The sequence below is a fragment of the Callospermophilus lateralis genome, chromosome 11 (genome assembly GCF_048772815.1).
Source record: "Callospermophilus lateralis isolate mCalLat2 chromosome 11, mCalLat2.hap1, whole genome shotgun sequence".
In the NCBI taxonomy this organism is placed as follows: domain Eukaryota; kingdom Metazoa; phylum Chordata; class Mammalia; order Rodentia; family Sciuridae; genus Callospermophilus; species Callospermophilus lateralis.
Window position 1 is genome coordinate 32584711 of NC_135315.1, and position 15333 is coordinate 32600043.

Genomic DNA, 15333 nt, shown 5'->3' on the forward strand with positions numbered 1-15333 from the left:
TGATGAGAGGCATCCCCTAAGGGTAAGGGGATGGTCCATCAAGCTGCTGGGGAAGCAGACTACCTGCCTGCAAATTTTTCGATAACCTTGCATCATTTCTTCACATCAACCCAAATGCAAATAAAATTGAGTTGGTACTACTCAGTCTCTGCCTGACATGAAAAATTCTAGTCTCATTAAATTTTATGACACTGACTCTTAGGAAAGGGATTTACCCACAATTTCAATACTTTGAATGCCTCCTACTCAGGCCTCCAAGGAATGGCTGGTTTGGTTTAAAAAGGAGATAAGAGTTTCTTTAATAAAAGAAGTTTATAATCATAAATCATTTTAATATTTTTATTTCCCCTCACAATCATCACCATTACCTTTAAGAAACAAAATGTAACAGATTCAGGCCAATATCCCAGCTAAGTTGTTGTGATCTCTTTTATTGGAAAGCTGTCCCTTTCTGATTTTATCATTCAACCAGAACTTTGTAGGCTCTTTCTATTAGTGCTCACATCTGAGATAAGGAAACCATGCTGCGGTCAGTGACAATAGCTGACAAGACCAAGTGTATTTTGTATTAATGTTCCTGTTATGGTTTAGGTCTGGAATGTTCCCCACAATCTTCTGTGTTAAAGGTTTCATTCCCAGTGCAGCACTGTTTAGGGAGAGGTTTGGGAAAATGATTGGATCATGAGGGTTCTGACTTATTATTAGTAGGTCACTGGGGGCATGTCCTTGGGGACTTTATCTTGTCTCTAGTCCCTTCTTCTGTCTTTCTCTCAGCATCCTGGTTGCCACAAGCTGAGCAGCTTTCCCCTACCACACCTTTTCACCATGATATTCTGTCTCACCTCAGGCCCAGAGTAATGTAATTGGTCAATCATGAAATGAAACCATGAGCCAAAATAAACCTTTTCTCTTCCGAGTTGTTTGTGTCATATACTTTAGTCACAATGATGAAAAGCTGGCTAACAGTCTCTTACCAATTTCGTCAAGTAGCTCCTGAGATGGTGGTGGTAGCTCATCAATGTGATGCTGTGAAATGGCTTCCATTAGTTCTTTAAAAAGGTAAAGGGAGAAGTGACTTAACACCTTCCTGAATCTGAAGTGGACTTTTCTAAGCCCCCTCATGAATTTGACTGAGGATTTCCAATGATGAAATAAATAAAGGGTGGGGCTGGGGATGTGGCTCAAGTGGTAGCGCGCTCGCCTGGCATGCGTGCGGCCCGGGTTCGATTCTCAGCACCACGTACAAAGATGTTGTGTCCGCTGATAACTAAAAAATAAATATCAAAAAATTCTCTCTCTCGCTCTCTCTCCCCTTTCTCACTCTCTCTTTAAAAAAAAAAGAAAGAAATAAAGGGTGAAAGAAAGTCTTTTATATAACAGTCCTATTAGATACCTCCTTCTCTTCTGTCCTTATAGATACCTCCTTCTCTTAAACAATTTTCTTAGTAGAGACCTCTCTTATTCTACCCCACTTACAGCAGTATTGGTTGGCCTGTGCCCCTTCCCTTGCTAAGGATATTTGAAGTAGGTTCTTACTAAGAGGCTGGGCAGCTTTCCCCAGTCCAGTCTGGATCAGAATTGCTTAAGGAATATAGAGGTTATAGACCAGCCAAAATGGACAAAACACAAAGTAGAAGGCCTTTGTCTATAAATTTTCAGGCCAGGGGATATAAAAGCAACTGTACTTCAGGTCTTGCCCCAAGAGCTCAATTATAATAACAACCCCTCAATATAAGACAAAATCCATTCCCGGAGGGAAAATTTCAAGAGTTGTTCCAAAGACTTAAGATATTAAAATTAATGTAATGAAAGCAATATGCCTCAAGAGTTGTAAAAACATCAGATCCTTTGGGCTGGGGATGTAACTCAGTTGTAGAGCACTTGTCTAGCATATGTGAGGCATGGGTTCAACTTCCAATACCCCACCACCCACCAAAAAAAAAAAAAATCCTTAACAGTTTCAGACCCTTTTGATTAAAAAACTGTCTTCTAAGACTCTGTCCTGAGAAAAGGATCAGAAGTATAGTTAAAGATTTATGTATACGAGCAAAAAGTTGGAAAGCAACATAAATCTTTGACATTAGGAAAGAGTTAAATAACATTGACTATTAAATAGAATGGACTTTAAATAGAATGGATTATTATGTAGTTATTTTATATATATATATGTATGTGTGTGTATATATATATATATATATATATATATATATATATATTTTTTTTTTTTTTTTTAATGACAAGGGAAAATACTCAAAATGCAGTTATTCCTCAGTATCTATAAGGGACTGATTCTAGGATCTCTTCTACCTGTGGGTATCAAAATTCATGGACACTTAAGTCTCTTACATAAAATGGTACAGTATTTGCATATAATCTTTGTATATCCTCTCATATACTTTAAATCATCTCTAGATTACTTACAATAAAAATACATTGTAAATGCTATGTAAATAGTCATTTTACTGTATTGTTAAGGGAATAAGAACAGAAAAAGAGCATATACAAGTTCAGAAAAATTTTCTTCAAATATTTTTGACTTGCTGTTGGTTAAATTTGTGGATGTGGTACTCACAGAGAAGGAGGTAAGTACATATCATCAAGGAAAAAAAGCAGTCTAGAACTGATATGCAACTATGCTATTTTTTAATATATTTCTAAATCTGTGAGAAAGATATATACTAAAATTATACATGAAATTAAAAAATTACAGTTATATAATTATTTTATTTTTTAAGCTTTGCTTTATTCTCCAAGTTTTCTATAACAAATCTGTTTCACAATCGGAGGAAATAGCATTTTTGTTTGAACCAAATATAGCTTCGATTTAAGGCTCCTTAAATTGGCTAACTATTATGAACTTCTACTTTGATATGACACACAGGTACCTTTAGGCAGGCTCCTTCTCTGGGTGGCTTGGGTTGATGTGTCAGATGTGGTAGCCATACTAGAGGAACCAACTACAGCACATGCAGACAATCTTTTCTACAAGTGAGATGTAAAAATAGTAACTGACACATGTGTTGAGTAAAAAAGTACATGCAGTTCAATCATTTCCACTTTTTAAAGAAATATTTTTTAGGAGTTGATCAACCTTTATTTTATTTATGTATTTTTATGTGGTGCTGGGGATCAAACCCAGTGCCTCACACATGCTAGGCAAATGCTCTACCACTAAGCTACAACCCCAATCCTTATTTCCATTTTTTTTAAAAATTGATTTTATTTTTTATATACATGACAGCAGAATGCATTATAATTCTTATTACACATATAGAGCATAATTTTTCATATCTCTGTTTGTATAAGAAAGTATGTTCCCACCAATTCATGTCTTCATACATGTACTTTGGATAATGATATCCATCACATTGCACCATCATTGCTAACCCCTTGCCCCCTCCCTTCCACTCCCACACCTCTGCTCTATCTAGAGTTCCTCTATTCCTCCCATGCTCCCTCTCCCTAACCCTCTAGGAGTCAGGCTCCTTAGAGAAAACATTTGGCATTTGTTTTTTTGGGGGGATTGGCTAACTTCTCTTAGCATTATCTTCTCCAACTCCATCCATTTACCTGCAAATGCCATGATTTTATTCTCTTTTATTGCTGAGTAATATTCCATTGTGTATATATGCCACATTTTTTAAATCCATTCATCTACTGAAGGGCATCTAGGTTGGTTCCACAGTTTAGATATTGTGAATTGTGCTGCTATAAACATTGATGTGGCTGTATCCCTATAGTATGCTGTTTTTAAGTCCTTTGGGTATAGACTGAGGAGAGGAATAACTGAGGCTGGGTCACATGGTGGTTCCATTCCCAGTTTTCCAAGGAATCTCCATACTGCTTTCCATATTGGCTGCACCAATTTGCAGTTCCACCAGCAATGTATGAGTGTGCCTTTTCCCCCACATCCTTGCCAACACTTATTATTGTTTATCTTTATAATAGTTGCCATTCTGACTGGAGTGAGATGATATCTTAGAGTAGTTTTGATTTGCATTTCTCTAATTGCTAGAGATGATAAACATTTTTTCATATATTTGATGATTGATTGTATATCCTCTTCTGAGAAGTGTCCTTGGCCCATTTATTGATTGGGTTATGTGTGGTTTTTTTGGTACTTAGCTTTTTTTTTTTTTAAAGAGAGAGAGTTTTTTAATATTCTTTTTTTTTAGTTTTCGGTGGACACAACATCTTTATTTTATTTTTATGTGGTGCTGAGGATTGAACCAGGGCCTTACATGCACTAGGCGAGTGCTCTGCTGTTGAGCCACAACCCCAGCCCATTCACTTTTTTATCTAGTAAGTTAAACTCATTCAACAGACCTCCTCTGGAAGACTTCTCATCCCTTTCTGCCTCAATACTTACCTGGGCACTCAGAATCTATTTAGTCAACAGTCTGTTGAATAAAAGGGTAAATTCCTTACCATTTCCCAACTCCTTTATTTATTTATTTAGCTGTACTAAGGATTGAACACAGGCCTTACACATGATAGGCAAGTGCTGTACTATTGAGCTATATGCCTATTCCTTTTTATTTTTGAGACAGAGTCTCACCAACTTACTCAGGCTGGCCTCAAACTTGCAATTCTCTTGCCTGAGCCTCCCAAGTAGCTGGGATTATAGATGTGCACCACTGTACTTGGTTCATTTTCTTAGATCTGAGTAAATGTTTTGTGAGCCTAATGCCCAAAGAAGATGACAATTAATTTTTTCATTGAGGGCCAAAGCAAATAATCAATCTGTCCATAGATGATACTATGTGTTAGTAAGCAGTATGAAGTAAGAAATCTGTGGTTTTCTCAAAAAAAATATACACGTAAAATATGAGAGAGACATGGGGCTGGGATTGTGGCTCATTGGTAGAGCACTTGCCTCATACATGTGAGGCACTGGGTTTGATCCTCAGCACCACATAAAAATAAACAAAATAAGGATATTGTATTCATTTGCAACTAAACAATATATATTTTTAAAAAAAACACTAGGGAGATAGAGAGGAGGAAAAACGAGATCAAAAAAGGATAGGATACAATTAAGTGTTTTTCCTGCAGATTATCAGTTCAGGAGTTCAGAGAAGAGGAAAAGCAATCAATACTCTCAGGGAAGTAACCAATGGATGCATCAAAGAGAAAGTAAATAACCCTCCTACAATACAGATTTAGGCAAAGAGCCCCAGGGAAGCCTGGAGAAGAACCAGCTTATTTCTTGCTGTGTAATTAATTTGGAAAATCTTGGCCCTTCATATCTCTGAGCCCCTTGGGCTGATCCTGTGAGTGCATGATCCTGTGAGAGTATAAAGCAGAATTGATAAACATACCAGATTGATCAGTTTTGGAGCAGGAGTCTCAGAGGAAGTAAGGAGAGAATCCAGGCTCTTTGCTTTTTCTCGAATGGTTATAAATTTATCAGAAAAAATTCGAATAGATTCTTGGCTATTCCAGCAAGAGGCAGACCCTGTTTGATCCTGAAGTGTGATACTTTCTAGGCAGTCTTTATACCGACTAGCAGATGAAGAAATTGACCCTATTGGAGAAAAAAAGGTGGTTAGTGTCTGAATTATTTACATTACAAATGAAACACTCAAAATGCTTTAACTATGCAGATTTCCCAAAGTTGCTAACAACTGAAATAATCACTAATCTGAGACCTAGCTCCTCAAGTTATAAAAAATGAGAATATTTAAACCTGGCTATCAAAATAAAATAAAGGGATATTAGACCACAAATATACTGGAAATATGGACACTAAAGAAAATATATTTGGGGGCTGGGGATGTGGCTCAAGCGGTAGTGCGCTCGCCTGGCATGCGTGCGGCCCTGGTTCGATCCTCAGCACCACATACAAACAAAGATGTTGTGTCAGCCGATAACTAAAAAAAAATAAATAAATTTTAAAAATTCTCTCTCTCTCTCTCCCTCTCTCTCTTAAAAAAAAAAAGAAAATATATTTGATGCTGGCTAAATATGGTTGTAGGACTCAAGAACTATAGATATTTAAGCACTGTTTGTTTTAAATTGAAAACTCTATAGACAATCAAATTTCTACACTAAATTCAGTAGTGCTCAGAGTACAGAATAGACCCTAATTTGCATGTCCCTACTACTGAAACAGCTACTTAATCATCATCACCACCACTACCACCACTACCTTGCCTCCCATGGGATTATTCCCTCCAGCTTTGGCCCTAAGTAAATACTTTTGGTCTGGGAGAAAACAGCCATCAGATCTGATCTCTGGCCTGACTACCCAGAGCTAATGGGCAGAGGTTGTGAGTTCGTTTCCCAAAACACTTCTCCCTGTTCATGATTACCTGGGCTAAGTGGAGTGCTGACACTAGTAGGTGCATGGTTTATTTTGGGTGTCTTGCATGAGGCTTTCTTAAAAGAGCTATCTTGTTCATAGGAGATACTAGACAGGTCTTGAATATCTGTCAATGATCTAAAGAATTAAGAGAACACACAATAATTCTGAAAAGATGTTTAGAAAAATCAAGTAATATATTCTTGACAAAAATTTTTTTTGGGGGGGTACCAGGGATTGAACTCAGGGGCACTCAACCACTGAGCCACTTCCCTAGCCCTATTTTGTATTTTACTTTGAACTTGTGATCCTCCTGTTTTAGCCTCCCGAGCTGCTGGGATTACAGGCATGCACCACCACACCCAGCAACAAGAATTTTTAAAGTATATTCTTGACAAAAATCTTTGTCAATAGATCAGAATTAAAGAATGTCTTAAACAGAATGTCAGAGTCAGGTACAGTAGCATGTGCCTATTGTCTCAGGTATTTGAGAGTCCAGGAGTTCAAGACCAGCCTGGGCAGCAAAACAAGACTCTGGGTCAAACAAGAAAGAAAAGGAGGAGAAGATGCAGGGAGAAGAGGAGGAGGAAAAAGAGAAGAAAAAAAGAAAGAGGAAGAAGATAAGGATGAGGATTAGGAGAAGGAGGCGGGAAGGAAGAGGGGGGAAATGGAGAAGGAGGAGGAGAAGGAAAGGGAGAAAGGAAAGGCAAAGAGGGAGAAGTGTGAGGGGAAGTAGGAAGGAGAAGAGAGAAAGGAAGCCAGATGAGGAAGAGGAAGAGAGAGAATATTAGAGAAACCTTAAAAAAGAAATACTAACTTTAAAGACATCTTGGCAGATAAAAATAGATAAAAGGATATTTATGTGGAAGGCAGATTTAATCTATGCCAAACATAAACTTTTATTACCATCATCACCATCACTATATTTCCTTGATTATAAGATGCTATTAATTATAAACCACATCATCAGTTTAGTAACAGTGAGGCACTGGGTTTGATCCTCAGCACCACATAAAAACAAACAAAATAAGGATATTGTATCCATTTACAACTAAACAATACATATTTAAAAAAACACTAGGGAGATAGAGAGGAGGAAAAAAGAGGAACATACATTAAATCCACACATAAAAACACAAAGATGTATATTCTTTTTTTTTTAGTTGTCTATGGACCTTTATTTTATTTATTTATATGTGGTACTGAGAATTGAACCCAGTGCCTCACACATGCTAGGCAAGTGCTCCACCACTGAGCTACAAGCTCAGCCCAACATGCAGATTCTTACAACAAGGAAATATTATTTCCATAAAACCAATACTTTACACAAGCATTCTTAGGCTACTCTTTGGTGGCCATACATGTCTTTCTCTTTCAGTTCCTTTGGTGATTCCTTTAATGTCTCTTCTTGTTTACCTTCAGTACTGTGAGGGATACAGAAGAAAATCAATGTCAACCAAATGCACTAAGTTAATACAAGAGACCAGTTTATTGACCCAGTAAGAAACAGTAGAAAGGGCACAAAGCTAGAAGTGAAAAGTGTGGGTTCTGGCTCTACTTCTAACTAGCTACAAGTTCTCTGACATGTCTGGGCCTCAGTTCTTCTTCAGAGATTGCCTACTCTATAAGGGTCAGCCCAGTCCTGAAATCAACCAATAACTCAATATGACAATGAGGAAATTCCTAAGAAAATCAATGGAGCACAGGAACTTTGTAGGGAGGTAAATGTTGGAGCAAGGGGCACAACCAAGAAGATTTAGCAACTATGAGACAGCTTCCTGCTATAGAATACCAAGAAAGGTCAAGAGAGGCTTGTGCCAAAAAATGGCAAGAAAATATTGAAGATGAACTTGGCCCACTTCTATTTCAACTAATATTTAAGATTCAATTTCTATACTCATTGAACACTAACTATAAGCAGATCCCATGCTAAATTCTTCCATGTTTTCACATTTTTAATTTTTGCAACAATCCTGTAAGACCAATGGTATAAAGGAAAGAATGTGGATTTTAGGTTGACTTTTAACTTTATTAATTCTGTTCACCAAAATGTATCTCCTTCTAGGCACACAATGAAACAGCACATTTTGGGGAATCTTAATTTACATAAATGATTATAAGACTTGTTTTAACCAATGAAATATGAGTGAAAGTAATGAGTTACTTCTGGACAGAGACTTGAAGAGTCTGTGCACAATTCACTAGGTTCCATTTTTCCTGTCTTGGTGATCAAGGATGCACAAAGATGGCGCCTCCCCCAGTCCACATCCCTAATAAAAGGTTATATAGTTCAGAACATCCCTGGACAACCTATGAGCCATGAATATGAAGCATGAACAAGAAATAAACTTTTTTCAGGCTTGGTAGTGTACACCTTTAATGCCAGCTAGGAGGCTGAGGCAGGAAGATAAAATTCAAAGATAGTCTCAACAATTTAGTGAGGCCCTAAGCCACTAGATAAGACCCTGTCTCAAAACAGAAAATAAAAAGGGATGGGGGGCTGTGGCTCAGTTTGAGAATGCTTCCCCGGCACATGTGAGGCCCTGGGTTCAATTCTCAGCACCACATACAAATAAATAAATTAAATAAAGGTCCATCAATGACTAAAAAAATATTTTTAAAAAAAGGGGGCCTGGGGATGTGGCTTAGGGATTAAGTGCCACTGGGTTCAATATCTAGTACCCTTCCCCCCAAAAGAAAGAAACTTCAGTTGTTTTAAACCACTAAAATTTAGGGGTCTTATATAGTATAATCTGCTCAATCCTGAATGATTAGAAATGTGAACTTAGAAATATTTAAACTTTCTGAATTTTGTCCCACCCTCACCACATCTTTTTTTTTTTTGGCGGAGGCGGTGGGGAGGGGGGTGGTACAGAGATTGAACTCAGAAGCATTCAACCATTAAGTCACATCCACGGCCCTATTTTGTATTTTATTTAGAGTCAGGGTCCTACAGAGTTGCTTAGCTGGCTTTGAACTCACAATCCTCCTGCTTCAGCCTCCTAAGCTGCTGGGATTACAGGCATACCTGTAATACTACTATTTTTAATAATTATAACATTTTCAAGAATTTTATATAAATGGAATCAAACAGTAAATAACTTTTGGGGATATCTTCTTCCTGTAAGCATAATTCTCTACAGATTTATACATGTGTTGCATGTATCCATAGCTCATTCCTCTTTAATTCTGAGTAGTACCCTTTGGTATAAATGTTCCATAGTCTGGTTCATCATACATATGATGATGACATGTGGGTTTCTGATTTGGAGTTTTTACAAATGTATTTTCTAATAAATATTTGTGTACATTTTTTATATATTTATTTTTAAGTTGTAGTTGGACATATACCTTTATTTTATTTATTTATTTTTATGTGTGCCAAGGATCGAAACCAGAGCCTTGCACGTGCTAGGCCAGTGCTCTCCTGCTGAGCCACAACCTCAGTCCTGGGTACATTGTTTTTATGTAAACACTAAGTCTTCATTTCTCTAGGACAGATGCTCAGAAGTTACAGAATTACTTTTAATTCCAATTTCAACATCCTTTATTTTATTTTTTTGTAGATGGACACAATACCTTCATTTATTTATTTTTATATGGTGCTGAGGATCAAACCCAGTACCTCATACGTGTTAGGCAAGCACTCTATCACTGAACTACAACCCCAGCTGTCAACATTCTTATCCCTATTTACAGATGAGGATACAGAAGAGGGAAGGGACATGTTACCAAGGTCACATGAATAGAATGTCAGAGTCAGGATCTGCATACAGATAATGATTTCTACTCCTTAAATTCTGTTTAACAAGTCCTAAAAAAGTTAAGCTGTTCAAAACTAATATTTGTAAGATAGGGGAAAACACATTTGAAAACAAGTAATGAATGCATAAGTATGTGGCTTTCTCAACATTAACATTGCTTCTGAGTATGAAACTGAATAAGACACAATGCCCATATGTTTGTATAAGATACAACAGCCCATACCTTTGTATAGGTTGGAACTGAGGCCTGGTCAAAATCTCAGCATTCCTTCCAAGGATTTTTCTCATTTGGAATATTTCCTTACCTTAAAGAATAAAGAAATGTATTTTTACTAATACAGATTATTATATTCATTTTCTAGAATTTTCCTTGATCTAGTCTAGAATGAAAAATAATCTGCATAGAAAAGTACTTCCCTATTTGGGTTTGAATTGAATGTTGTATAGAAGGTTTTTTGCTCTGAAAGTTTATTTTCCTTGATCAGAGGGGAGAACTATATTCTGACACTCAGAATACAATTAAGCTATTTACTGGCATTTCAGTTATAACCACACAGTTATTTCTAGAGACAAATGTTGTTTGTCTTTTCAAGAATGCTAACTGACCCAGTTCCAGTCAATGGACACCAGGGGGCGTTGAAACCAAGAATGGTTTGTTCACTAAAGTTACCAAACAGAAAATATTAGTTGGGCATTTCCAGAGAGTTAACTGTGCCTCTTAGCCATCAAATACCCTCCTAAAGTGAGGGGGCAGAGAGTGGTGTCTTGAATATGAGGAGCTAGTTTGACTGCTGGTTTTCCTTAGCATCAAGTGTCTGAAGTTATTCCTCCCCAATTCTCAGGAAAATACTTTCCAGATATCTAGGCAAATAGAAGTAGTATCCATTTTCCTTACCAGTATTAACTATTCTAGTTTATGAAATGGGGGCATACAGAGCAGCCTGCCCTGATTCCAAATGCTTCAAACTCCCCATACCTATTCCTACTCCTTAGGGGCAGGTGATCTGGTAGGCACTAGGAATGCATACCAGTATAATCCCGCTTTTAGCAGACAGATACCAAGAAGCTCTAAAACACCAGTAGAGAAACATTGGGGTTCTTCTTCCTTCAACATTCCCCCAACCACCTTTTGTACTTGGGATGGAATCCAGGGGAGCTTTACCTCTGAGCTGCATGCCTAGTCCTTTTTATTTTTTGAGACAGAGTCTTGCTAAATTGCAAACTTGCAATTCTCCTACCTCAGTCTTCAAGTTGCTGGGACTATAGGCATGTACCACGGTGTCCAGCTTCCTGTGACTCTCTTAAAATGATAAACACGTAGATAGCATAAACTTTTAAAAAATATTTCCTAATAAGCACAACTAGAACTGAAGAAAACTTAAGAGATTTTTTAAAAGTCTGACCCCCTCTCCTTTATACTAGGGGAGAGTGGGCCCCTGGGATGAAGTGGCTTGTTCAAGGTCACGCAGAAAAAAATTGATGGCAGAACAATAGTTTAGAACCTATCATGTGAAGCTGGGGATGTGCCTATGTGGTACAATGCTTGCCTACCATGTGGAAGGCCCTGGGCTCAATCCCTAGTATTGTACAAAAAAAAAAAAAAAAAAAAAAGTGATAATCTAACATGCATCCCACTGTACTCATCCTGTTCCCTGGTGAAGAAGGGGATAATATATCAGAGCCCTAAGGGTGGGGGTACAAAAAGCCTAAAAGAAGGGAGTAAAATACATATCCAGTAAAATACATGTACTTCAGATGTTTGTATGAAATTGGTTCTGGTTTTCTGACCTGTCTGCCTTTCTATTTCTCCAAGCTACTCAACTCTCCTCCAAATACAAGTGGCCATGTTCAGAGTAGGCCCACAGAAAGTGATCATGGGTAAAGCTTCAGCAGGAAAAGGTGAATGACTCAATCCCTGAGGTTTTCTTATTCATATCCTGAGAATGTAACTGTTTAAATAAAATGTGCAGTAAGTGTGAGGTACCCCATCTGTCCAGGTTCAAAAGGTTGAGATGCCACTGTGGAGAGCTACATAGCCCATTGGGTGGATAACTCTGGTTTAAAAATACATGTTTAGCCTGGCATGGTGGCACACACCGATAATTTCAACTACTCAGGAAGCTGAGGTAGGCCAGCCTCAGTAACTTATTAGCAAGACCATGTCTCAAAATTTTAAAAGGGCTGGGGATGTAGCTCAATGGTAGGGTTGACTAGCATGGGTGAGGCCCTAGGTTTGATCCCCTGAACTGCAAAAACAAAAAAGGAAGAAATAAAACAAAAATTCTTGCATACCTTAAAATTTTTAAATGTCTGTAACAGTACCAATAGTTCACTTCTACCTTGTCTTGTGCCACTCTCCTGGCTGCAGAGAACTCAAAGCCTCCCAAGGGGTGATGTTGAGTTGAATCTGCATTATTGGCTGTTATTAATTTGGGAGGGGGATGGGGGCAGAGGTACTGGAGACTGAACCCAGGGGTGCTCTACCCTGAGATACCTTCCCAGTCCTTTTTATTTTAAGACAAGATCTCACCAAATTGCTGAATCTGGCCTTGAACTTGTGATCCTCCTGCTCAGCCTTCCAAGTCACTGGGATTATACTGTGCCCAGCTGGCTGTTATTAACTTTATGCTAAGATATTAAGCAAGCAAAGAGAAATGAAGATAAAACTGCCTTCTAGAGAAAAACATGAAAACCAAAATTCCCGGTTTTTTTTTGTATCAATAACTAGCTCTGTGGCTTGAGCAAATCCTTCAGGTTGCTCAGCAAAAATAACAGTACTTTCTGTGTATCACCAAGGATCCTAAAATCTAGTGAAAAAGAGTGTGTGTGGTGGTAATGGGGCAAGGAGCAGCAAATACTACAGTGTATTTATAAAATACAAGGGGAAGTATAAATAACAGCATATATATCATTAGGCTGGTGAGGAGCAGAGGAGTCAATCTAATAAGGGGAGATCACTGTGCCTTGTTTTCTTCATCTGCAAAATGGTCTTGATGAAGTTATCTCTAAGGTCACTTCCAGCTCTACATATCCATGATCCAAAAGAAAGCAAAGGTGAATGGCTATCAAATGAATCTGCCCTAGGGCTTACCACAGACTGGAGGTTGGGCAAAGGCACCTTGTATTTCTTCAAAGTCCTTTTCTATGGGACTTGAGGTCTACAAAGAATAAAAGAAGAGTAAAGAAAGAAGATTCAATTGAGACATAAATATAAAAAAATCCAGAAGGAACTGAAAAATTATTGAAAATTATTGAAGCTGGGTAAGAGTTCCATTGGGCAGGGCATACTGTTCTTTCTGACTTTGATTTCTTTTTCTTTTGTGGCACTCAAGCCCTTACACATGGTAAGCAAGTGCTTTACCATAGCCCTCTTGATCCTAAAGTCCCTACATCTTTTGTAGGAAAAGAAACCTGCTTCACAGACATTATTTATTTATGGTATTTCTCTCAGCAACAAGCCATCCCTCCATCTCCTATCGTGAAGAGGAATTTTGTGACTTTATTTATATCACTCTCTCCTGCTCATCCCAATCTCCCAACAAATTAGAAGAGAGGACATGCATGTGTGCTATGTGTATCCTACATGAGTGTGTATGTTTTAAAAATATTTTTACTAAAGATTTATTAACATCTCAGTCTATGCACAGTTAAGTAAAGAATACTTAAAGGATTGTTAATAAGGGAAAACTGTTCTGGGTTTTCAGAAGTGGAAACAAGTGATAATTATACTTTTTAAAGTGTTGTTGTTGTTGTTGTCAATGGACCTTTAGTTTATTTATTTATGTTATGCTAAGAATCGAACCCAGTGCCTCACACATGCTAAGCAAGCACTCTACCACTGAGCTACAACCCCAGCCCATGTAATAATTATACTTTTGATGCATTCTGAATTCTTCTTGTCAGTCAAATGCTGTGACTTTCCTTTCCTCCACCCCACCTTTCATATTGATAAAAAGATTTTCCAAAACAGTGGCAGAGATTAGGGAGAGATGGGGAAGAAATCATATAAGTAATAAAAGAATCCAATTAATTTCATTTTACAAGTGAAAATACTCTGTACAAGCAGGTTCATGCAAAAGCTAGCAGACTCCCAAGAAAACCTGAGTACTGAACAGTCTCATGTTTTTTGCTGAATGCTTTCTTCTGTCCTGGTTCTCCTGCCACTAAAGCTTGGCAAACTGGGTTTAATTACCTATATCTGCAAGCCACCAGTTCTTCGTAGAGAAGAATGACAACCTTGTTCTTTTCCCCACAGAAAAAACACATGAATCAGACACCATGAATGAAAGAAAGTATTTAGAAAAAAGTACAAAGTGCTGTACAGATGCAGATACCTTAATTTGGGGGAGAAATTGCATATGACCTTTCATTTTAAAAACTCTTATTTTTCAAAATTTTAAAATCATGTATGCAAACACTAGTAAGTGGGCATTGGATACATCTATGTGTAAACTAGTTTTCTTAATTAAAATGATCTATTTTTTAAAAAAAGATTTTTTAGTTGTCAATAGTCCTTATTTATTTATATGCAGTGCTGAGAATCGAACCCAGGGCCTACACGTGCTAGGCAAGCACTCTACCACTGAGCCACAACCCCAACCCAATAAAAATGATTTAAAAGGAACAAAGCAAAAGAAAAACTTGAAAACATACTTTACCCTGAATGTGATTTTTACCTCTAGAGCTAAGTTTTCTTGAACAGTAGAGGAGTAAAAATACTCATATTCTGGAGTTAAAAATTCATCTGTTATGTCCTCAGAAGATTCTGGTGAACAAGTTGATTGCACAGATTGGTCCTATTAATAATACAGGAAATTACTTTTAAGTCGCTATTTATTATAAGCAAATGTCTTTACAGCAAAAGACAGTGTTAAAAAAAAGGTCATCTAAAACTACCCAGCAGTCAGCTCATGCACTTAACTTGAGTACTCTGTCTGCCTTTGTGGTGGGAAAAGGTGGTTATGAACTGCTGGGAGTAAGTATGGAAGAACAGTATTCCTGAGTCTCAGTATCTAATATGCAGAATGGGTGCAGATTAGGGAAACGCTGCTCAAAACTCTTTGACAACTCAAGCTGAAGATCAAATTTAAACACCCTGATCCCTCAAAGGCACAGAAATGGTCTGCATGTTGGCATCATGGTACACATGAGGAGACTGAGGCTCCTTAGTACTTGGAAGTCCTTCAGGTATTACAGTTTAGAGGCAAGAGAATGAGCATGACTTTTGGAACAACAATGCAATCTCAAAAATAAAAAATAAAATCC

At 37.6% G+C, this 15333-nt stretch overlaps 1 protein-coding gene across 1 annotated transcript in view; it reads right to left on the minus strand.

Annotated features, from left to right (window-relative positions):
- Tex14 (testis expressed 14, intercellular bridge forming factor) overlaps nt 1–15333 on the minus strand; it is a 76104-nt gene that overhangs the window by 11594 nt on the left and 49177 nt on the right. Inside the window, exons 20-27 of the mRNA XM_076870244.1 lie at nt 14745–14864; nt 13160–13226; nt 10292–10373; nt 7666–7728; nt 6315–6442; nt 5322–5527; nt 2886–2982; nt 975–1049 (exon numbers count right to left, since the gene is read on the minus strand). Of these exons, the coding sequence (XP_076726359.1) occupies nt 975–1049; nt 2886–2982; nt 5322–5527; nt 6315–6442; nt 7666–7728; nt 10292–10373; nt 13160–13226; nt 14745–14864 (838 nt within the window). The remainder of the gene's footprint in view (nt 1–974; nt 1050–2885; nt 2983–5321; nt 5528–6314; nt 6443–7665; nt 7729–10291; nt 10374–13159; nt 13227–14744; nt 14865–15333) is intronic.